This window comes from Mytilus galloprovincialis, chromosome 6, assembly GCF_965363235.1.
Source record: "Mytilus galloprovincialis chromosome 6, xbMytGall1.hap1.1, whole genome shotgun sequence".
NCBI classification, from domain to species: Eukaryota; Metazoa; Mollusca; class Bivalvia; order Mytilida; family Mytilidae; genus Mytilus; species Mytilus galloprovincialis.
In genome coordinates this window covers 94789995-94816489 of record NC_134843.1, presented here as the reverse complement: position 1 = coordinate 94816489, position 26495 = coordinate 94789995, and the positions used below count along the sequence as shown (strand labels likewise).

At 31.8% G+C, this 26495-nt stretch overlaps 1 protein-coding gene across 2 annotated transcripts in view; it reads left to right on the top strand.

Annotated features, from left to right (window-relative positions):
• Positions 1-7069: 7069 nt before the first annotated feature.
• LOC143080777 (uncharacterized) overlaps positions 7070-26495 on the top strand; it is a 43746-nt gene continuing 24320 nt past the window's right edge. The window contains exons 1-8 of one of the 2 annotated variants that reach the window (XM_076256804.1): positions 7070-7206; positions 9616-10605; positions 11510-11639; positions 15585-15750; positions 17296-18316; positions 19415-19532; positions 21063-21217; positions 22880-24121. In XM_076256804.1, the coding sequence (XP_076112919.1) occupies positions 9647-10605; positions 11510-11639; positions 15585-15750; positions 17296-18316; positions 19415-19532; positions 21063-21217; positions 22880-22985 (2655 nt within the window). In that variant the 5' untranslated portion in view covers positions 7070-7206; positions 9616-9646 and the 3' untranslated portion in view covers positions 22986-24121. Of the gene's footprint in view, positions 7207-9615; positions 10606-11509; positions 11640-15584; positions 15751-17295; positions 18317-19414; positions 19533-21062; positions 21218-22879; positions 24122-26495 lie in introns of those variants that run through there. The other variant, XM_076256805.1, reaches the window with a different exon arrangement.

The following is a 26495-nucleotide window of genomic DNA, read 5'->3' as shown; positions in this document are numbered from 1 at the left end:
TAAATCAGATAAGAACTTAACATATTTTTTCCAGTTATGAGTTTTAATAGCGACAAAAAAAAATCATCAAAATGGAGTCTCGCATCTAAGATAAAATAAGGGTTATCATAGCCAATCAAATTTCAGGAAATGCATTATTTGGTTTCTTGGATAATTTTATAAACTACGGCGGTTGCCATTACCAATAATATAAATTTGGAAATCCTAACGTTTGACGATGCCATTAAAAATACCAAAACATTACATTATACAAATATAGATTATGCTTTATGTTTTCAAATATGTTGCATTATTTAATAATATGTCAGTAAATAAATGACCTTTTCAATTTCATATATTTTTGTTGTTCAGTTTCGATTTCATCAACTTTGGTCGGCTTTACTATGTCACGGTAAGTGGAATGATTTGATACTTATACTAAAATAAATTTATAATGTAAAAATAAGATGTGGTATGATTGTCAATCAGATTGAGCATTTTGAGTATATAAACAACTAAAAGTTACGTAGGGTCTTGAAAAATTTATGCTGCATTTTTTCAAAGCAAAGTTTTTAGACTGACACACCGAGATTTTTTAACACGACCCTCAACTTATCTGCATACAAATTCTTTGTTAGAGTGTTTAATATATTTTTTATCATATTTTATAACAAACACAAAAATACCGAAAACGTATTAGAAAAAAATTGCAACATGAGAAATTTTGAGATAACTTAGCATTTTAGATATGTGCAGTGTTGAAAATGAATACCTCACTGTTCATATACAAATAAAGCTTGTGGAATGATGATAAAAATATCAATCAGAGTGCAGATTTAAGCAACTACATTAAATTTAAAGTGTCGGCTAGGATCAAGATTTTTTGAAAGTGATTTGATATGTGATTACGTTTTTTCTTCTTTCGAGTAAATCTGATCCCAAATGTAAACAAACAGACTTCTTTTCTCGTAAGACCTAAACTGTATGCTTTAACTTAATATACAAGATCATACAAAGTAAATTCGTATTTGTTATAAGAAATATCATCAACATTTCATAATTTTGTGTTATAAAAGTTATTATTTTCTTTTCAATGCTTTTTTTTTTTATCTAAAAATATAAAATACAGCCATTTTTTATCAAGATACCAATGAAAATGTCAAAATGAAAAAAGTATACATATTTATTAGAAAATCATCAATTTATTAAAACCCTCACCACTTGGACAGTTATAATAGGGCCCGACATGGCAAAATGTGAATAAATGCAAAAGAAAAACCCCACGGCATGATTTGGGAAATAAACAATAGACAAATATGCCTGATAAAAACCAACGACAGCCACTTCATTACTGGCTCAGTCCTGACTCAGAACAGCCGTATCCACATTTCAAAATAAGACCATGGGTGTGTGATTGGCAACGAGGTAGCCTTTCACTAGAACTCAAATTAAAAGTGAGAAACCAGTAAATACATGAACATGAGAACAGAAAACCCACAAAACTAGCTGTGAAGTGTTGCGATATGACAAATGTTAGCGAATTAATATGAAAATAAGACGAAAAATAGAAAAATAAAACAAATTTAAATCATTAATGACGAGACGTTTTTTATTCTTACCATCATTAGATAGAAAACAACAAGGGGAAAAGTTCTGAAGTGCACCTAGTCTTTTATCTTTTTTCAGGATCATTATCATTCTGGAAAGTATAAAATAATAATATTAAAAACTTTCAGAGCACATTTGAATTTTATATTGTGTTGATGTTTTTGTGTGTCGAATACTTTTTCAATTGGATTGCCTTACAGCACAATTGAGGGGTTAGACTCGCAGTAGAAAGGCTGGGATTCTATTTGCCATAAGATAATTTAAAGTGACCGCTGATATTTACTTTTCCCTTTATACATAAAAGTCGACAGATAACTGTAACAAATGACCATACATAAATTAATCAATAATCTATATGAAACAAATAAATTGCAAAATTCTAATACAATATCTAACCAAATACAAAAGATTTACAAATGAAAGGACCGTCACGGGATCGGAGCAAATCGCTCGATCTAAATATTGAAAGTCGCTATATATAATAAATACCTTTTTTGTTTAACTAATGGTTATAGCGGAGCGACGAAATCTAAAAATGTGCTTAGTTAAAGAGTTTAATGCAACCCAAGAAAGTTTTGAAATGAAAGGATAAATAATAAACTTATTTTTAAAACATGCCATAAGAATATCTGATGGTAGAATTTCAGTAAAGATAACCTTTTTTCTGCGTCATACAGTTCAAGTTTATAAGAAGAAATCGCTGATTTACTAAAAAAGATTATTTTTACTACAAATCATCAGATCAGACTATATTTGAACATGAAAATGTAAGAATAAAACATTAATGATAAAAATTGACAATTATTTTATTTTAAATGTGAGTTTTCTTTTCAGTAGTTGTACGTGGTTAAAAACACGAAATATATCCGATTTACGTTTATAATAACCATTCGCATCACATATATTAATTTTGTATATAAATCGTTGAAACATAGTTGATACAATAAGACTTCACTTTAAATTCGTTTTAATTCTTTTATTGAGAAATTTAGAATTTGAATAAGACACACGAATCAGTAACAGGGTGCATTAAATACGGAGATGTGGTCCGAAACTTTTATTTCCATTTAATCCTCAATCCGATTTGTTCTATCACTCATATATGCAAATCACGCGCACATTGATTTGGTTTATTTTACAGGGTGCATTTAAATACGGAGTTGTGATCCGAAACTTATATTTGCATTTAATCCTCAACCCGATCAGTTCCATCAGTCATATGTGCAAATCACGTGCACATTGCATTTGTTTATTTTAAGTTCGTGTTAGTGGTCTTTAAACCATGTTAAACATTCTTATGGTTTTCTTAAATTTCATTGTTTTTGCTACTTTAAACGACTAGAGAGGTTTATATCATTGTCTTCTGAAATTGTTTACATTGTATTGAAATTTGCGTTTATAACATATCTTGGATCTTTTGTGAAAAAATTCCGGAAAGTATCACAGTTTATTTGTCCAGTGAATCAACATCTTTCGATTGTCAGGAATGTATTATTTGTTAAACTGAAATTCGGGTGAAATTCTTCATTTTCACTGACAATAGCAAAGTAAGTTTTATTGAAGCTACGGAAGTTCAAAAATATAAGATAAATAAGAAGATTGGAGGTTTTTTTCTACTGTCAATTATTATTTCATGAAAAACATAATTAATATTAGTAATTAGGTAATAGGTAATGCCATAAATTATACTATAACAAACACAATCTTGCTCGCTATTTATAATCAAGAATTACTGGAAGCGGTTGGTTGTAATCATATCTGGAATAACAACCCGATTTGATTGGAATTCCTGCATATTTGGTAAAACTAACAGAAAAAGACATAAGACTGCACACAGTTTAACTAGAAAACAGAATGAAAAAAATATCCTAGAGCCAACCAGAAATAAATCATGAAATTAAATCAACAGTTTTGCTTATGTCCGTTCTATGAAAATATAATTTATCATTCGCCCTAATTAAATTACTAGGTACATGTATCTATTGAATACACACAAAAAAAAGAAACTAGAAAGAAAAACTTTAAACCGGAGTAAACTGCATTTGTGAATTTGATATCAGAATTTGATTCTTATCTAATAATGTTATGTATAAGGCCTTTATGTAGACATTAATTAGAAATTAAAAAGGAGCATGCTAGCAAAATCACAATTATTTCAAATTAAAAAATGTATCACCTTCATGCAATGCGCTGATACTTTGCACGGCTTTGGCAATACATTTGTCCTTTTTAGCTCATCTGGCCCGAAAGGCCAAGTGAGCTTTTCTCATCACTTGGCGTCCGTCGTTCGTCGTCCGTCGCCATTAACTTTTACAAAAATCTTCTCCTCTGAAACTGCTGGGTCAAATTTAACCAAACTTGGCCACAATCATCATTGGGGTATCTAATTTAAAAAATTTGTCCGGTGGCCCGGCCAACCAACCAAGATGGCCGCCATGGCTAAAAATAGAACACAGGGGTAAAATGTAGATTTTGGCTTATAACTCTGAAACCATTTTGCATTTAGAGCAAATCTGATATGGGGTTAAATTGTTTATCAAGTTAAAATCTATTTGTTCTGAAATTTTCAGATGAATCGGACAACCGGTTTTTGGGTTGCTGCCCCTGAATTGGTAATTTTTAAAGAAATTTTGTCGACTTTGGTTATTATCTTGAATACTATTATAGATAGAGTTAAACTGTAAGCAGCAATAATGTTCAGCAAAATAAGATCTACAAATAAGTCAACATGACCAAAATGGTCAGTTGACCCCTAAAGGAGTTATTGCCCTTTATAGTCAATTTTTAACAGTTTTCATTAATTTGTTAAAAAAAATTTACAAAATAATTTCCAGCTGTTACTAAAGTTCATTATAGATAGAGATAATTGTAAGTAGCAAGAATGATCCGTAAAGTAAGAACTTCAAACACATCACCATCACCAAAACACAATTTTGTCATGAATTCATCTGTGTCTTTTGTTTAATATACACATAGACCAAGGTGAGCGACACAGCCTCTTTAGAGCCTCTAGTTGGTTTATAATATCTTCATTTGTTTTTAATTAGTTTTGGATTTTCAAATATCTTCACCTCGATCATCACTGTCAAAGAGACATTTGCTGTCGACATTCACATTTGGTGAATTGTACCAATTATGTTGTTACTATTGGCGATGGCATTACAGCTTTCGCACACATGACTCGCATAGTCGCATATCTGCATTGTACATGTAGTTTCATTCAAGAAAAGTTACTAGCCGTAAGGAAGGGTAGCCGGAATATTTATATAGAATGTAAATAACCGCAGATCTTTTGAACTGGTTTTCGGTATAAAAAAAAAAAGATCACAAACACAAAAACCATTGCTTTTGTTTCACTTAGACCATTTTCTCTGTATGTCAATGATGGACTCCTTCAGAGATGTACAATTATTGTAAACAGCATCACTAGTACAATGGTCAAGGACGTCTATTTAAAGTTGTATAGGATAACGTAGCGGCGAGATAAATTTTTATAATGGGTTCTATCACATACATTTGTTGATTTTATTTGGATTCAGATTATGTTTATTACGAAAAGAAGGGGTTCTACGACAGTAACCCAACAACAAACAACCAACAACCAAACGATATCGAGAGTGCAGCATACAGTCTTCAGCAAAAGACAGCTATCTATATAATATGCCAATCTCTTAATCGCCTCAAGTCTAAAATAAGTTGTACTCAAGGACAATATAAGACCAAGGTGCACAATTCCCACTCAAAACCATTATTTATTGTAAATCTAAATCAAGACTCGTCGGTGGTGCTCGCATCTAAACAAATGGAAGTATAAAAAACATTATAAGTTGAATCGGAATGAAAACCCAATAAAGTTATGTGTGGGAGGAGAAAAGACATTTGATCCATAACATGACGTGCTGTGTTGACTAATGGACTCGTATTGACATTTGAGTCATTTAACCATCTCTGCACGTGCCAAACTTTTAACATAAACAAGTGGTAATAATATTTTTGTTTTGTTTTAGATAACCTATAAATGAAATTAAGTTGAAGAGGACAAGTCATTGAAAATTTGGCGGGAAATGTGTCTGTGTGAGTGGCTGCCACTAGTCACTTTATAACATGTTTGTTTTTTTGTTTTTTGTTGTTGTTTTTTTTAACTGATTTACATTTTAATTTTGTCGTGGCCTTTTATAACTTGCTGTGCATTATGAGTGATTATTGTTGAAGGCCGTACGGTGACCATATAGACGTCATTTAGTCTCGCGTGGATATTTGCCTCATTGGCAATCATACAGCATCTACTAATTATATATTACGATGTAATTTCGAATTGCCGCAAAATAGGAGTAGAACAGGGTAAATGAATTGCAAGTAGTGAGACTATAAAAAAATATTGAATCTGAATCTCGAAAAAAAGTATCCGCGAGAAAATTTGTTTTTAAAATAGTTCAATAGTTGTATTAATTATATAAAAAAAAAAGATGTGGTATGATTGCCAATGAGACAACTCTAGATTATTAAGTATGTTTACAGTTTCATCATTACTTTTACTTCATACACGAGAAGTATCACAAAACTGAATCATGTCGAACATGAACTATACCATGATACTGAATTGTCAGTTATCCTAAATTATATGCAAAAAGTCGGAAAGTCCCTTATCACTTGGCAAAATCAAATGACAAAACACATCAAAAACGAATGGACAAGAACTGTCATATTCCTGACTTGGTACAGGCATTTTTAAATGTAGAAAATGGTGGATTAAACCTGGTTTTATAGCGATAAACCTCTCACTTTGTTGACAATCATACCACATCTGCTTTTTTATATCATCAAATTCCGTTATATTTACAATGATACGTGAATTAAACAGACATAATAAATAAAATAGTTAAAATATGGGTACAGCAGGCATTATCGTGTAACAATTTTAAAAGGAACTATTCAACAGAACACAAAAACATCTAGAAGCGGATGTTTTTCTGAAAAAAATGCGGCAATTGTTTATCGTAGCGAAATACGTGATGTAACAGACAATAAAACCAATATTTTTGCATACGCTAACACTATATACTGTGTCAAATAATTAACCATTATATACAAATTGGAATTTACTAACATATTAGCTATAATCAAAGATATTTATCAGCTTGAATTCATATTTAAAAGTTCCCGTAGCAAAATTAGAATGTTTATATTGTCATTGTTTGTCATAAAAAACCACATAACACAACCATGTCTAACTGAACCAATCTGTATGACACAATCAACATTCTAAACGCATCACGGTATGACGATGCTGCTACCCGTGTATAATAAAGTTGAATTTTTAATTTTGAGTTTTTTTCATCGGACAAATATAAATTTGATCCCTCCATTGCAAAGAACATGTCAAACTTTATTCAAATTGTTTGCAAACGATCAATGCTTATCAGGCGTTGTTGTGTTGCTAGATTCGACGACGGACAAAAACAACTGATAACGCGACATTTATCTTCAGATAACACCATTGGTCTGACTAATATGAACTGATAAATAATTTCAATATGTGATCTACTGTTGGATTTTTTACTGTTTTTTAGACACAATTGTACAAACTGAGCACCAAAGAAAGACAAAGAAACCATTAAGGTAAAAACCATATATTAAAATACAGAAAATGTATATTTATGTTTTGTTTCTTTGCAATTTTCCCAAACGTAACATCAAAAATGGTTTTCTGACTGAGGAAAATGGCGGACCGGAAGTTATTAGGTTATTTTTTTTTTAAATTTTGAAATACTTGAAAATAATATTTTTGAATTTTTCCACATCCTTTAAAAAACAAAACCGCAAATACTTGTGCATCTATTCACGTCAGATGTAACTAGTGGTTTTGCATATGTCGTGCATGTTTAAGTTGGATAAAACCACTTGAAACTTGACAATTATAAATAGTGCATTTTAAATTGGCCTCATCAATCTTGCTCGACAATAAATAGCTTTAAGTTTATATTTACACAACTGCTGGTCAAAGGAGTCTTATATATATATTTTGATTTCAGCTATAATTAAGTTTTCAAAATATTTATTTTTAATCTTTCATACATTTGGTGTTGTTGTTCTAATCAAATTCTGAACATTAGAAGAAAATATTTTGATGCAACAGAATATATTTTCTTTTTCGAATTGCTCTCTCAAGTGATTGTGCTGGAAGAATCGAATTCGTACCAAAATGATTTATTCAATTAAAAATATATTAAAAACGAAGAAGTAAATACATGTACGCAAATCATATATTATTGGATATTGATTACAATATTGAGGTGGTATACTTTCATAAGGAATATGGTTTAGTATATCAAACAAGATTAACACAAAATGCATGCATAATTCAAGGTAAGATTTGCCTAAATATTTTGTCAGAAATTAAAAAAAATGCATTCACATTTGGATATATAAGAAAAACTTTTGTCTAAATCATGAAACTCAATTTGTCTGAGAACAAAGATGAAATTTACATTTTCCCGCTCGATGCAATATTTAATAATTCTGCACCAGAAAATACCAGAGCCAAAGTTTGGAAAGTCGAACCAAACGTAGCAAGGAAAATATGTCCAAAAGAGTTTCTCGGTTAGGAAGATGCAATCTTAGTTAGTTAATGAAAATGGGGAAATGAATTACCTGAAAATGTATATATCGACAATGAATAAAATGATGTGCGAGTTATACGCGAGTGTGACAGCAACCCTACACAACCAACAAAAAGGCATTTACAGATCAACACATGGTCTTCAATTATAAACCGGTTTTTAAACAATGTTAATGGTGAACTTTGTTACTATCAATTGTCCAACAGTGCTTACATGTATAGAATGTGACAGCTCCCAGTTGATACGATATAACAAAACATGCATTTCCTTCAAAGATTTCCTTGATATATGGTCACTTCTGACAAAAAAAATCTATTTTTAAAAAGCAAGTGTTCTAAGAGGTGAAGATATAATCACCCCTTCAAAAATGTTACTAACGCCGTTTAGAGTTTGTTGACCGTTATTGAATATCTGTTTCACAGATGATAACAGACATGCTCCAATTGTCGTAACTCCAAACCCTTTTTCTCCTCATTGAAAGTAACCTAACGAATAAGACCGATCATTTGACTTGTACTTACATAAGCAACACGACGGGTGCCACAAATGGAGCATGATATACTTACCCTTCTGGAGCACCGGAAATCACCTGGTTTTTGCAGGGATTCGTGTTGTTCAGTGTTGGGTTTTCTATGTTGTATTTTATATACAAATGGTTGTCTTTCGTCTTTTTTAGTTGTTTTGTGCAATCACATTTATTTATTTGTTTGTTTTCTACTTATAATGTTGAATGTCCTTTTGGCGCAGAATTTGCTTACCCTTCCAGAGCACTAGAAATCAACCCCGGTTTTGAGGGGGTACTTGTTGCTCTGGCTTTGATTTTCTATTTTGTGTTGTTTTTTGTACTGTTGTTTGTATTTTAAACTTTGTTTTCCCTTTTTGTGCTATGGTATAGTCAGGTTGTTTTTCGACTGATTATCTTGAATACCCCTTTAGCGTCTTTCGCCTCTCTTCTCTAAATTGCCTCAAAAGTCAAAAGTTAGGAATTAAAAAATACAGTAATTTGTATGTATTCCATAATGTCTAAAACCGAATTGCCCTATGCCACTTGTTTATATTTATTTGTTGGTACACTTATTGTTTCATTATATGTGAATTTTTGTATTTATTGGTTTCTCAAAAAATATTTCATATCTGAATAAAAACTGGCAGTTCAGTAACAAAAGAAGAACCCCGACAATAAAGCGTGACTCTCTTGTTGTTTTTATGATATTTTGTGCTTTGTCAAATATGTCATGAATAGATTAGTAACTTAATACCTCATTGTACATAGATATAAATAGAGAAACATGGGAGTGAAACAAACGGAACCACATCAATCTGAAAAGGAGTGAAATGAGTGCGTGTCTATATAGGAAGTTAGATACAGAAAAACTGTGTTAATAAGTTTTTTCGTTTCTCTTTTCAGGCAGTACTATTTGAAACTTCAAATGTGAAAAATGGCGCGAAAAAGTTTAACGGGATGTTCATTATTGATTAGAGCTGCCCCTTGGGTCATTGTTTTATTTTGCCATTTTGTCCTGGCGGGAAAATATGAATGGATGAAACGTGATAATTTTGACATTATTGATGATTTGTTTCAAGCAGTAAAAGGATCAAATTGTCGAAGTAAGTCAAAACGGGAAATGTTGCTTCGCCCAGATGTAGTGTCGCAAATACCAAAGGCAAATCAGTTGAAAAGTACAATTATTTATAAAAATAGAACAAATCTTGTTCACATGCATAATATGGCGTTAAATCGAGCTTATTTCATGAGTTACATTTTACAGAAGATGAATGACACCGAGTTATTTTACCAACAACCAAATATTCATTATCTATATATGTCCGTAACTGCTGATATGAACGCCAACCCAAGCAATATAAACGGAAGTTCTATAGTCTTTGACAACAATTGTTATTATCCAAATTGGTTCGTTACTCTTGATTTCAACAACACAATACCATTATTTGGCGTCAAAGGTTGGCGTTGGGATGACACGTATGACCAAGATAATTATTTACGCGAGCCTACACGCCGAGCGGCATATGTAACGGACATTGGCGCTGGTACAAATAAAAACTATACTACGGATGGTTATAAAATGAACCCGTGGTACAACTTCTGGTTACCTGATACTGACAGTGCATTGGATAAAAGTAAAAAGTTTACATTTGGTGTAGGAATAAAGTATTCAAATGTCACAGGAGAGTTTATTAATGATCATTTCGACAATTTTAACTTCTTTGGACCTAACTTACCAAAACAACAAAACTCGGACGATACGTTATTGCCAGTTCGCTTCACACAGCCCTATTTCGATTGTCGTGGATCTAAGAAATGGAAAGTTAGTGCTGTGGCTCCAATAGTGGATTTTATGCCAAGATATTCTAACTGGACACATTTAAGGAGACAGAGGTTAGTTTTTATCGTTCGTATTTAAACTTCATTGTAACAACAGAATAAAAGTTTTTGTTTAGTGAGAAATGGACTATTTTCAATTTCTAACTTATGATAATAGAAACTAGAAGTTAATGGTAATTTATAATAGGTAACTGTCAATGAGAAAGCAACTAAAAAACAATAGTTCACCATACTTAGCAATCTAGAGATCGCAACACGTTTTCAGCGTTGACTGCCAAGACTATTTACTAGTAAGCTCTAAATCGTCCATAGTCCATACAAACGATGGGAATGAACTTAACGATCAGTGTATAACAAAGACCAAATAACGTACATTATCACACAATTCTAATCATATAAATATCAAAACCTATAGCAAGTGATAATTGTTGACGAATACTACGACCTTTGCATATTTTTTTAAATTGCATAGTGAGAACGATTTAAAGCACAATACAAATCAAATTGAAAAATGGTTTCAATTATATCGGTACAACCTAAAAATGACCAAACTATCCAAAAGTTACAAAAGATAAATAAAACCACATCAAAGAATGTTGTTTTAAAAATCGTAAAATAAAAAGTGCAACTAGATTCAGAAGATTTATCTAAAGTCGATGTGCAAGTTCACAAATAACATAAGCCCCGAAGAGCTTTTGAATCCATTACATTTATATAAGGCGGAAATACATATAGAATAAACAATACAAATAGTACAAGGACGATTACATATATTGACATACAAGGTTATAAAACAACACACCTTTTGCTAACAGATAAGCTTAATAAAACAGCTAATTTTTCATTTCTTTAAAAAAACACTAACACCCTTAAAATCTTTATAATGTGATATATTTAAGACTAAATGTCAGGACTCATTGGTTGTGCATTTTAATTAACATTCATATTTGTTTTCCAGAATAGTTGGCGTTATTGTCATTGATACAGATTTTCAAGAGATTGACTTTAATGCCTGTGGTACCAGTCCTGGTAACCCTGGACCCAGTTTTCTGTCCGGCATTTCAAGATGTAAAGGGCCTTCTACAGGGGTAAAATTCTACCTTTTAAAGCTTATGTGTAACATTTACATTACAAATTAATGCGTATGAATATGGCCTTATTTATTTGTATTTGTCAGGCCCAGTTCTTCTGGGTGTCCAAGTAATTTTATTTACTATTCATAAACGTTCCGTGCTCAATTTGTGACTTTTATCTTCTAACAGTGATTTCTCTGAAAAATCAACATCAAATCATAGCTCTTTAAACTTATATTATGTAATTGTGCTTTGAAGTAGCGGTTGGATTATGTTTATGTTTAAATGATTTGATCCTTAATTTCTTATGGATGTGTAGGATAAAGATAAGGACATTTTCTAGTATTCAATTAAAAAATAGGATTGTTACTAAATACATAATTATGTAATACGAATAGACAAATAAGTACCATTGACCTATTACTAATTAAGAAATGTATGTTAATTTGATTTTTTTTTATTGTAATACTAAATAACATGCCTCTTCTCCAATTAGAATAGCAATTCTTATCTTGAAAGAAAAACGAAACTGATAAATTTTCCTGTCTTAGTATGAAAGGGTTGTAGGTTAGAGAAATGCTACAACATATTTAAATATGTTGGTCTGGCAAAAAATCAACGGGTTTAACAAGGTTGGCAAGTGTTTTAGACCAATTTGAACCCTGAGTTTTTAAGTTGTGTTTTATGAACTATAAGTTAGTGTCTATTTTTCTCTTCTCTTTGGGTTATGTTATTTCTATCTATCTCCGACAAACAAATTCTGCCTGATTGATATGCTGTTACTTTTTGAGGTGTTTTTATCTAATTATGTTCAAATTATATTATGATAATTCTAACGAAAATATACATAGTGCACATTGATGCAACAGCAATATCAGAAAAAAAATTAATTGGTAAAATCAAAAACATTAAGATCGCATTTTTCACATATGGCATGATATGCTATCCACGTTCTGAAAATTAGCATATAGTATGTCTATAAATTACTAAAACGGTTGTCGTTTTAAGTTAAATTTCTTTGACATAAAGCGAATATTCAAAGACGTTTAGAGATGAAATGCATGAAGCTGTTGCAATACGAATAACTGAAGATGTGTTAATGAAACAGGAACCCAAAGACAACAATAACAAAAAGACACGTATAGTCAAGTTCTTAAATGTTCCCAGTCTATAAAAGATGACAATACATTCAACATGTTCAATAGAAACTATCAGAGATCAACCATCAACCCAAAATTCTTCAGGAAACCCATAAAAACCATCAAGATATGACATGAGACAATCATTGATGAGATACCTTTTTTAGAACAGGCCCATGTATATTAGATATTCACATTTACATTCCTTATTATGTTAGTCAATCTAAAGTGTGTCATACCATTTCAAATGCATTGTAGACGATGCTATATATTTTTCAAAATTATTTGCATAAAAAGATAGAAGTTCCTGAAACACAAATAAAACCCTTAATCCTTTAGATTTTATGTATTTGGCCTCCAAAATTGTCAGTCTTGTCTGTAGTCGTAAAAGTAATTCCAGACACACGTGCAAGTTGTATTAAAATCGACATCATTAAATAATGTTGCATCTATTGCGAAAAAACCAGAGGATAAATTTGGTTGAAATAAAAATTAATGCAATGGTTTTTCGCACCTGTTGTATTCACACCTTTCAATAGTAAAATTAATGCAGATCGCATATCACAACTCTCAAATAACAAACATGTCGAAATATCAAAAGTCTAAATAAAGGCGACAGTAGTATACCGGTGTTCAAAGGTAACAAATTAATTGAGAGTAAACTAATCCGGGCCACAAACCAAACACGAGGAAACACATCAACTATAAGAGGAAAACAAAGGAACACCGAAGTGCAACAACAATAAACGCCAGCATGCACACATAAACGAACTATTTAATAACGAATACGAATACTTTATTTCTCATAAAACTACAATTACATAGTTATAGAGAATATACATAAATATAACTATAAGGTACAATTTTTACAAGCATGTGTGAACAATACAATGAAATTAACTTGGAGGACTGACTTCCACATTTATAACTTTGATAAATTTACATAGTTTTTCTAATATTACAATATTACATGAATTAAACAGTTGATCAAACTTATAGATATTAGGGTTAGACCAGCAGTATGTAGGTAAAAATTTCTTTCTTTCAAACATAAAAGATCCACAATTCATAATATAATGGTACTCTTCACCAATGTCGTTTGAGTCACAGAGACGACAGATTCTGTCTTCTCACGGTAAACCCTGCCACCTTCCAGACTCAATCGGCAAGTGGTGACTACCACATCTATATTTGCATAATGTATAAATGAATTTGTAAGGTAAAACAGAAAAATATTTTTCCAATTGAAAATTATTTTTAAAAATACGATAGCATAAAGTTTTAGGTGATTCTGCAACAAATGCAAAGCATTCTTGTTGAAACTGATCTTTGAGTTTTTGCTCAATACATTTTGACACCCATTTATCAGCAAACTGTGCATTCCATATATTGGACATACCACAATTATCAAAAATATTTTTAAATATATGATATCCACTTAGTGTCTATTCCGTAATCCTTATAATATAAAAATACAAGTTTATATAATACAGCACAAATTTTACTTTCTTTTTCATTAAGAAGTCTACTCCAGAAATTAATCATTCGCAGTTTTACAGACACAGTAATAGGGTATCTGCCAAGTTCTGCATACACTATGAAATTTGGAGTAGACTGTTTTAAATGTAAAATCATTTTACAAAATTGTAAATGTACACGTTCAAGTATATCTATATTTTCAAAACCCCATATTTCTGATCCATATATCAATATTGGTAAAACCATTTTGTCAAATAAATCAAGTTGACATTCTATTGACAAATTGTTTTGTCTACCTTTTTTAAAACACTATACATAGCTTTTGTGGCTTGTTCTTTTAAATATTTTTTATTTGATAAAAAGGATCCACTTCTAGAAAATAAAATACCTAAATATTTGTATTCTTTTACAATTTCAATGTCGTTACAATTAACTGTGAACTTGAGATTTGCTGGCATTCTGCCACTCGAAAAGATAAAAACTTTAGTTTTATTTGTATTGATTTTCATTTTCCATTCTTCACAATATTCGTAAAATGTATTTAACATGTATTGTAGATCAGTGCTATTTTCTGCTAATAAAACAGTATCATCTGCATATAAAAGTAAAAATAATTTCAAAAATACTGTCAGCTCATTTTCGATTTCTTGTGATATAGATTTTAAGCCTGTTATGTTTTTCCCTTCAAAAAAAGTTTGAAGATCATTTAAAAATATAGAAAACAAAGCAGGTGAAAGATTTTCCCCTTGCCGCACCCCCATCTCACAAGGAAAGAAATCAGATTGTTTACCCTGACGTATAATACGAGATTTGGCATAATCATACATACTCTGAATAACACCTGTCATATATTTACTTGGTACAGGTTATTTATAGAAAATATGGTAGGTTGAACCTGGTTTAATGGCATGCCAAACCTCCCGCTTTATGAAAAAGTAAAAAAAATATTACTAAACACTACTTGATAGAAATACAGCACAAACAAATTATATACAAGTCGACACAACATGGAAACTGCAGAACATCGAACATATTCCATCAACGGTAAACACCACAAGATAACTAAAACAGTGCAGCGCTTACGTACGTAACCAACATGCAATCTCGAACTTTTTACAATTATTTTCACAATATTCATCCAAACTAACCATTTTCAATCCGCCTTGCAACTAGTCATCTTTTGATTTTCAAATGTGTATTTATAGTTAAAACATAATATAGGCTACGGTGTAGACCTGGGGATATGTTGTCATTGTCAAGGTCTGATTTTAGTGTAAACACAAGATTGGTTATGGGCGTAGACGAGGAGGATATGTTTGTCATTGTCAATGTCTGATTTCAGTGTAAACATAAGATGGGTTATGGCCGAAGACGTGGAGGATATGTTTGTCATTGTAAGAATCCATATCGGTATCCAAGATGGATATCTCCCCCATTCCAAGGTGATGACGTAGAAAGAGCAACTGATGAAGAATACAAGAATAACTTTGAATGTGTGAAAGATGGACGTAAGTTTTTCAAAAATATTTTTAATCATAATTAAGAGTTGTTTTTTTTTTACGTTGTGGTTGCACCAGTCGGTGACAACATTTGATTTTTGCAGATGTTTGTTTGAAAGAAAAGATTTTTTTAAATAGTTTATGATATTTCACCCCAATCTTTTTTTAATGCCAATGTATATACAGGTAGGAAATAATAATGTTTGATAAAATTAATATCAAATTTGTTTAAAAGAGGGACGAAAGATACCAGAGGGACAGTCAAACTCATAAATTGAAAATAAACTGACAACGCAATGGCTTAAAATGAAAAAGACAGACAGGTACACATGACACAACATAGAAAACCAAAGAATAAGCAACACGAACCCCTTGAACGATAATTTTCTGTTTATTATCTGCTTAAGATATCGTGTAACATTTTAAGTGGATATATTGTATCAGAATCGGTCTTAATTTCAGATATATATATATATATATATATACAACTCGTCTAAACATCAACCCACCAGGTGGTCGTGTGGTCTAGCGGGACGGCTGCAGTACAGGCGATTTGGTGTCACGATATCACAGTAGCATGGGTTCGAATCCCGGCGAGGGAAAAACCAAAAATTTGCGAAAGCAAATTTACAGATCTAACATTGTTGGGTTGATGTTTAGACGAGTTGTATATACATTATGTACACAGCCATGTATCACCATCATTGATGGCGATCCGATGGATACATCTGTTGTAGGGTTGTCACTGACTCAGACGTACTTATATATATATATATATATATCAAATATATAAATATAGATAAAAAGATGTGGTATGAGTGCCAATGAGACAACTCTCAATCCAAGTCACAACGTATAAAAGTAAAAAATTATAGGTCGAAGTACGGCCTTCAACACTGAGCATTGGCTCACACCGAACAGCAAGGTATAAAGGGCACCAACATGACTAATGTAATCTATTCATACGGGAAAATCAACGGTCTTCTCCATATATAAAAAAAAAAACGAGACACGTGCATGAACTACACTAACATCTTTATTTGCAGATAAAACAGATTAAATTTTAGACATTTAAAAGATAGCAAATTGAAAATAAATATCTTGCATTTGATAGATATGATTATTGCCTTTACATTTTTCTGAAAAATAGAAAGTAATATTAATCCTGGTTGTTTATGCTCGGACAAATAACAGAACTTTTTACGATACAAATTTCCAACCACCTTAATACTCAGTGTAGAAATAATATCCCTTCAAAAATATTTTCGATTTGCATTACGTCCTAATCGTGGGCTGTTATGGAGAAAGTTATAAATTATCATAAACTTATTTCACTTTTAACGATTTTGACTTTTGTTGAGTTTGTTCCATCGTGGGCTCTTTAAAAGTTGTGCCAATTCAGACCAAGACCAATGACACCTGGTGGTAAAAAAACTGTTTAATTATTTCAACATTTTATACATAGTAAATTTACAAGAAGTGAACACATCAATGACATACATTTTCAGGAAATTGAGTCAATTTTTTACTATAAACTATATTAAATAATTTTAGAACTTGGAGTGCTTCCCATTGTCGACAAGACAGAGCAAGTAGTCGTAGAGTTTGGCGTAGGAGATATTAACGTCAGAAGAAGAAGATCAGAAAACTACTTAAACGGGTCTGAACCAAATGTTATAAAAAGTCGATCGTTAAAATCCATTAATGTGGATGATGACACGGTTAACAAATATTTGGAAAAAGCACAAAAAAAGTTTGAAAAAAGACAACAAAAAGAAAAGCTATCGCCAATCCATTTAGAAGATAAGTTACGAAAGAGGAGAAAGAGAACGGTTAATAGTGGTGAGAGATCCGAATTTGATCAGATGAGGTTTGAAAAAATGATCAGGATTTTCCGTCAGAAAGCCAGTATCAATAAGGTTAGCTGTAAAACTTCAGCTCCAAGTCTTTTACATTTACCAGGAGACGTTGCCTATGGCGTTGACAGACAATTTGATTACCAAGGAAGAACAGCACTTAGACTAGCCCACTTTTTGAGTAACTTCTTACAAAATGTTCAAGCTAGCGACAACTTTGGTAATTTAAGGGGTGGTGGACGATTGCACATGGAACAAATGTTTGGAGAGGTTATTGCCAACGTTATGGCTGATCATAAAATTCTTTCTTGTGGGCTTTATTTCGAACCATACACCTTTGAAAACCAAGATGGTTCCAAAAGAGAAATGTTTGGTCCCTTTGCTTACATGCAAGATGGACGAGCTCTTGCCCTTGATACTGCTGGCAATCCCAGAAAATACATTTATGAAGATTTTTATGTTAAGATGAAAGCTAACTGGAAAACCAACTTTGAACACTTACAAACGTATAAGATGAGACCAATGGTAAGATACGATCCTGCTGGGACCAGTCAGATTCGATTTGAATACTTCCCTATGCGATACAAGGCACCAGATTATAACGATGGACAATGGTCACATCCATATTTTAGATGTGATGGAATGGTGGATGAGTGGATCATGACATATTCTGCTCCATTCTTTAAAAAGAACTACATCTCAAATAAAATAGAATTCGCGTAAGTATGAAATCAAAGTTACATCCAAACAATTGTATGTTAATTATATGAGTACATCACAACGATGGCCAGTATAGTTGGAAAATTAGTTATAATAGAAATACCGACTGTCTGTTGAAATATCAATCCACCAAACTCAACAAATATGCTGTGGATCAAAACGTCGGGTATTTTGATCATATTATTTTTTGGTGTGGTTGATTTTGAAATCAATGAGTTTATCAGAAATAGTTATGTTTGATGATGTTTGATGATACTATGCATCCCATCTTTCAATTTAGTATTTGGGAATTAATGGTTTAATACACAGAAAAACCAAAAGTATTGATATTATTGCAAATTGCAAAAAATAAATTGGTTGTCTTGAAGATTTTGCAGTACTTTAGTAGAACTTTAAAATATTAACCAAATTCGGGAGTGTTCCTTCTCACAGTATTTCTGCATGTCACATTTACTGTAAAAAGCTTAGCGAGTTGGTAATAGCTTTGGAATTTGAATACTTGAGGGTAAGTGTCTTTTACTCCCTTCTGTGCTTGAAAATCTTGGATGCAATAGATTTAGTGTAGGTATTTGAAATGACAGGTGTAGTTTAATAGTGAAGAAGAACTGTTTTTTTTTTTGTGTGTACAAATTTGGGAATGAAATATATAATGAAACAACGGACAGTGTTTTCTAAACGTATATTTCATACATTGTTATAATTTATTGTGGTTTCATGGTATATTCTAAGAATTTATATACCCAATGAGAGGGCGGTATATACAATGACTATAACCGTTCTTTTGCCATTTTAATGTTCGGTCTTGAACTTTATTATGTTGAAATTTTAGATCTACCAGGCAGTCAATAATTGATTCTTATCATATATTTGTCAACGTGTTATTAAGATTATGGTCTATTTTGCATGACATCGTGTCAAATATTTTTATATGGTTTTCCTATTTAAACAATTAAGTAATGTACATTATATAAAATTTATAACTTACAAAACTTACTTAAAAAATGATAAACTTATTTACTTAAATATTTACGCAAACAATTCAAAGCTTAATAACACAATGTTTACATTGTAAATGCATGTCGTGTTTCTTGTTACAGAGGAGTTATAACAGTAGACGTACCACTAGACAAACTCGAAGTAAACCAGTGTCCACAACCATTCAATGTTGCCAACGCATTCAAAAATACAGCTAGATGCCATACAAAGTCTACAAAGGTAAACTACTTCTCTTTAATATATTTGTTAAATTTAATTAAGGCTTTGTAGTAAATATAAGAAGTTAATTGGTTGCGTATTTTACAGGAGTTCTAAATGTGCCGAACACTACTTTTGCCTGTACCAAGGTCAGGAATATGACAGTTTTGTTGCCGTTTGTTCCCTTGGTTTATATAGTCTAGCGTTTGATTTTGTTAGGTTCTATGGTCGTCTCTTCTTGCCACAAAACCAGGTTTAACCCGCCATTTTTTTCTTTAAAAATGCCCTGTACCAAGTCAGGAATATGGCCATTGTTTTTATTTTATAGTTCGTTTCTGTATGTGTTACATTTTAACGTTGCGTCGTTTGTTTTCTCTTATTTTTGAATGTAAATTCACATTGCGATAAGACGTGTCACGGTACTTGTCTATCCCAAATTCATGTATTTGGTTTTGATGTTATATTTGTTATTCTCGTGGGATTTTGTCTGTTGCTTGGTCCGTTTCTGTGTGTGTTACATTGTAGGGTTGTGTCGTTGTTCTCCTCTTATATTTAATGCGTTTCCCTCAGTTTTAGTTTGTTACCCCGATTTTGTTTTTTGTCCATGGATTTATGAGTTTGAACATCAGTATACTACTGTTGCCTTTACTTGAACTTACAATGGAGTTTGTTAATATTGTTTAGTATGGAAATTAATTCAAGACAAATAGAAATATAAAATATTCGGTAGCTTTGAAATATCACTGAGAGCAAAATCTGTAATCTCTGATTTTTATGACGTTAGGTTCATTCACATATATTCTACATTATATGTCAATGTGAAACTTCATATCTTATTTCCTGTTAGAATTTCAACTCCCTATAGTCGTTAGACGAAGTAGATATAGGGTACAGCCTTGAAATATTTATGTCTCCTGTGAAGTCGATTTGTTTTTATCTTAATACTGGAGTACCCTAAAATAAAACATAAAACATTAATCATCGCATTGGTCTTCTTTTATGGGGATATAGTCCTGTCAATGTAGGTAACCAATCAAATTGCATGCTTAACCGGAATATATCACTCCCTTTTTTCAAGCAGATAGAAAATGGACAAAAATCATGCATTGACTTTGGTGATCTCAAATGTTAGCGGTTATTGAAGTGAAGACAAATATGCTAATAAGGGTATTGTACACATAATGGACAGAGATTTTTTTTTAAAATGCCACAATTATTTATTAGTTCAAAATAGTGCATACTCTTATTTGTTTTCCTTACAATTTATAAACTAACCTTATGTGTTCCTTTGATGTATATGTTAATGTATGGGAATTAGAAAAGTCCAACTCGTTAATCCAGATTAAAGCTTACGTTCTATATTAATTTTCAAAGCAAAAAGGACGACTTAACGTTTACGCAAAGTCAGATTAGATGAACGGATTGTTTTAGTTTCTGTTAGCTGTATAATTAACCTTTCTAGTTATCAGCAAATATATGAAGGAAATGTTTTAAGATATAATTGATAATTTTAATATATCTCACATATATCTGAATTTATCTGTTTTACAGTGTAAACCACAAGCAGGCTTCAAATTTTCGCGTGGAGCATACCGATGTGATTGCAAACAAGGCCATGAGTATCAAATTAGAGATGGTAAATTCTGGATTGAAGGTTCTCTCATTGAACTTGAGTATGAAAAGAAACAAAAGAAACTGTTTAGCAGGTATGTGCAAAAGAAAAATAAGAAAAAAAAATCCCTGAAATTACAAATATAACACATCTCAAACAATAAAATAAATGGCATTAATTATAAAAAAAACAACAATAAACAAAACGGAAAACCACTGAATTACTTGTTTAAAAAAAAAGATCTAAATACGAAAAATGAACAAGTAAGATGATATCTATACACCAAAAAGGAAAATGGAAATTTGATTTAAAAAGGAGAAGGCAAAATGTAAATTGGTTACGTTTTAGAAACAGACTGTTGGATGGAGAGTTATCTTAATGGCACGTATAACATATCTTCTTATATCTATGTAGCTCCTATTTAAAAAGCAACAGTTTGTAAAATATCTGCAGACATAATTAGGATCAACGCTAAAAGTTGCAATCATGATCAGGTAGGAACACAAAATCTGGTGGTGTATTTCCAGACACTGTACATACGACATGATTCGATAGCGCATACCAGGTTTTCTGGAATTAACCTTGTCAGATACGCCGGATACCAAATTTTTCAGAAGCCAAAATATAAAATGTTGAAGAGCAAAATTCAATATAACCCAAACAATCCAAAATTAATCTGCATATAAGGCTTTCTTTGCCTAAATACTCGGAATCTTGCCGACAAACAGTCCTAGCTATTAAGCGAGTATCATATAAATGTTCTGTTAATTGCAGTAATGTTTTAGTGACAGTAAAGTCATACGTTCGCATCAAACCAAATGACACAAAATCAGATATACAGATTATATTCATTCAACGTGTCCGATTCCCGAAGCTTTATATTAAGACAGCGTCAGAAAAAAACCGAATTTTTATACTTTGACATTCAAGTGTTATTGCATGGTAAACATTTCCTGTTAACTACACCTGTCACATTTCCAGGTATCAGGGTTTGAACTACTAGTATATCCGAACAAAGAACGATAAGCCTAGAGAAATATATCTATATTTGTGAAATACCTTTTACGTGACGGTTCGTAAACTCACTAATGCAGCCATACAATTTCAGTTGTGTTAAAACAAATTCAAACAAGTTACAGCGTTGTAACAGTATTGTGTTGTGACAATAATCGTATATTTACAAATAATTCACGAAACTCGACACAAAGCTTCATCTAGAAATCTAACATGGGACGCCGGAAAGTGATTACCTACGCATTTTTTGTTTTGTTAATGCATGTACTATCAACTTATGCATATACTGCTGATCCAATACGGGTGTTGCTGATATATATATTTTAGCAATTAAAAATATCTTAGAGGCAACAGTACTATACCGATGACTAAATCTCTTATCTAAGTTAGGAATACACAAATCAAGATAAAAAGCCCAGCAAATATGAGGGAACCGCATGAACTACAAACGAAGCGAGAACAGTTGTGTAGACCTGGTAAATAAAGGCAACAGTTGTACACCGCTGTAATCTGTTCAACAGTAGATATGAATAAAAACAAATTTACAGAAAGATGAACAATGTTAGCACAAATATACACGAAACAAGCCCCAATATATTCACACTACATTCACAACGGATTGAAGAATCTGAAATGATTGTTTAGTCTTCTAAAATAATTGATACAAACTTGTTCTGTCGATTAGTTTTTTCATACACACATCTGAACAATTTCAAATTGTTTAAAACGTTTTGTATTTCAGATTTGACCAGTTAATCTGTCGAGTATCTGCAGCTCCTAGAGTCATGGGATCATTTACTACGGCATTCGTAGTTACTATATATAGTCTTGTAATGCTACACTTGTGAGGCATCCAACGAAAAGTGCTAAGTTAAAAACTATGCAAAGACAACAGTTACTATGGCAACATTGTAATACACAAATGTGTAGTGAAACTTAAAATCGTTTAAAGAAAACTAAACTATTGAAGACAAGACTTATATGATGATGTAGACAGTGATTTAATCTAACTTTGTTTAATATTTGCAGCTGACATAATAACAAATATTTTCATTGTACATATATTAACATATTCATATCACAAAAAAACTTGTATAGTCATGCATGTGTACTTATTTTAATTGCATCAGATAGTTACATCTACTGCTTGATTTATAGTGACCATCATCACCTACTCGTTTTGTGCTTTATTGTATCCACAACTTTCTAATAACGATTGTTTGCATCTCACAAATAAGTTCCAACCATCTGTTAAACCTAATGATATCGTGCTACAAACTTCATTTTAAGGGTTTCCGAAAGCAAATAATCAACTTTGCTATTTGTGTTCAAATATGAGCTTAGGTATAAATTTTTCTTTTCTTTCTGAACTGTTTTTTTCTTTTTGTAGAGTAAATGAATCTGAAATAATAATATACTTAGTGACGCCTTGCCTTACGTGGCCTTCTTTTGTTACATGTTTGTTTTTAACGTTGATTTTATTTTAAAGACAAGTCCTTTTTCAGAGGTTAAGAGATGAGTTTAACGATCTACAAGGACAGGAGCAAATGTTTCTAGTAAAACAATGTATTTTAATGAACACCCGCATTGAATCAAATTCGAAACGTAGAATTCATACGTCTGTTAATTTTGATTGTGTATTTTACCATTATTTAGACTGTCCCTGTCTTTTTTTTTGCATTTGCGATTGATATATTAAATGAAATAAATAAAAACAACTAATTGGAATCATACAAATCATACAAATATTTTGACCGGAATGTATATTTTTTCATTACTCGGTATCACCAATATTTTGTCCTTTAATTTGGGAATAATAATCATAGTTTTTTTCTTTCAGGTAATATTTAGTTATCAGGAATAGTTTATGTTTGTAAATATGAAACTGTATTATATGTAAATATGATGCTGTATATTATTTATACCTTTGCTAATGATTATTATAATATTTTTTTTAAGAATGAATACAAATTTATTATAAAAATTAATATTTTTGATTTTCTGCATTAATTCAAATAATTCTCAAAGCAACTAGTCCCGTAAATATTATAATTGATAATCGGAAATAGCACAGATAAATCATTTTGACATCACCTCATCTAAAATAGTCTTTTCGTGTCCTTTGACATATGAGTTAAGACAGTATTAGTTTATTGATGTGCAAACCGCATAAAACAATTGAGTAATTGAAATTCAAGGGAACAACAAAATCTGTGGGAATTACATGAACGTTTCAAAAGGAGCAAGCGCTGTTTCTCATCTTTTGTGTGTGTGTGTGTTTTGTTGTTGTGCAATAACAAATTTTGTGATATGAATGTATACTCCACACCCTTTTTTTCTATTTAGACCAAGTATGTCGACCGGGTAATGCTCTCTTGCTATACATAAATCGCTCCGTCAAAATGTCACTCACAGGAATAGGACACCATCGATAGATTTATAAATATAAATCTGCGATTTTAAGTAAGATACTGCTAACGGAGTCTGTATAGTGTGCATATACACGATTGTAATGTAATTGTAATTGAGAGGGTATGTAACTGCTGATAAATGGTAATTTGAAAATATCAGGTTTGTACAAACCTCTCTCAAATTGTTCGCTAATAAATCTATAAATTATCAAGTAATTAAGGTAAAACTCCCTCAGGAAAAGTTGCGCTTGGTTAGATTTGGCAACATTGTTTTTAGTGTCTTTTTTTCCATAAAAAAGAGGAACGAAAGATACCAGAGGGACAGTAAAACTCATAGATCGAAAATAAACTGACAACGCCATGGCTAAAACATAAAAAGACAAACAGGCAAACAATAGTACACAAGACACAACATAGAAAACTAAAGACTAAGCAAAACGAACTCAACCAAAAACTTGGAGTGATCTCAGGTGCTCCAGAAGAGTAAGCAGATCCTGCTCCACATGTGGCACACGTCGTGTTGCTAATATTATTACAAACCCCATAAATAGTTTAATTCGGTATATCACATTCGCGGTGTAAGGGAAAGTGGATTGTAGTTACGACATAAGGTACATATCCGCTATCATCTGTGAAACGGTTATTCCATCACGGTCAACTAACTCGTGATGTCGTTTGTAAAATTTACGACGGGATGATTTCAACTTCACCATTTGGAAGTTTTGGTTTAATAGCTTCTTTGTGATCAGCAACCCTCTATCAAGGAATTCATGATTTAAAATACAAGCCCGGGAATATCGTATCAATTGAGAGATGTATACTCCGTATGCAGGCGCTGCTGGAATGTTGCTACAAAGAAATGGAAAGTTCACAACGGTATCTTAGCGGATATAAAAAGAGTAAAAGGTAAATAATGCATTTTTGCAACAACAACCTTTCTGTAAAAGGCCATGAATGCATGCGACTCAAAAAGGAAAGTAGTATTTGTGTTTTCCTATGCGAAATCTTACATGTTGCTAAATTAAATGCTTATATACGTCAATAGGGCATAGCACTGGGACAATGTAAGTTCAACATTTATGTGATGATTAGTAACATATACAGGAAATACCGGTCAATCAAGTCATGATGGCAAAATGATTAAAACCGATGACATATTAACCCCTTTTGAATGACTGTTTATTAGGTAAACATGGTGAACAATTACTTACATAATGTGAACAATATCATAATTCTGACAGACGAATTGATTAAAATAGCTTTAACTTCAATAGCTATCCTACAATGTATATTTAGAACGAAAGAATGCTTATCAATTACATATCAGAGAACAGCCACCCCTTTATGTACAAAATACAGCTTTTGAAAGACCTTCGGAGTAATGTATTTAGAAGTTAATTTAGTTGTTACACAACTTTATACCAGTCTTCTCCTCAAAATTATTTTTGAGTCACCTCCCATTGATAAACTTTGGACATGTTTTCTTAGACAAACTATAGCCAGAAAACACATATAAGAGAGTTGTCTACGACTACATGTACGTCGTGTTCATTATTGGCGTCGCAAAAGTTACGGGGGGATCAATGGAAAAAAGTAAACCGTATGCTTTGCTATCATACCATTGTCAGAACTGCTACAACAATTATTTAACGCTTAACGCTGTTAACTGTATCGTAATGTTGTGGATCTATTATACAGCACACCATTTATCAACATTCGAATTTTCTGAGAAAATACATTTACATTTGGGACTCAGTATTTTCTAGTATGAGAAAAATTCGTAAGGGTTCCACGGAACCCAATGTCTCGCCTACTTTTGCTGTTAATTGCAGACTCAACAAAAATGAGGAAAAACATCAATAAAAATTTCCCTCTCGATACTGTCGTTTGATTGAAAGAAGCTTCCAAGTTTGGTAAAAAATCCAGGATAGTTTATGAATCTAATAA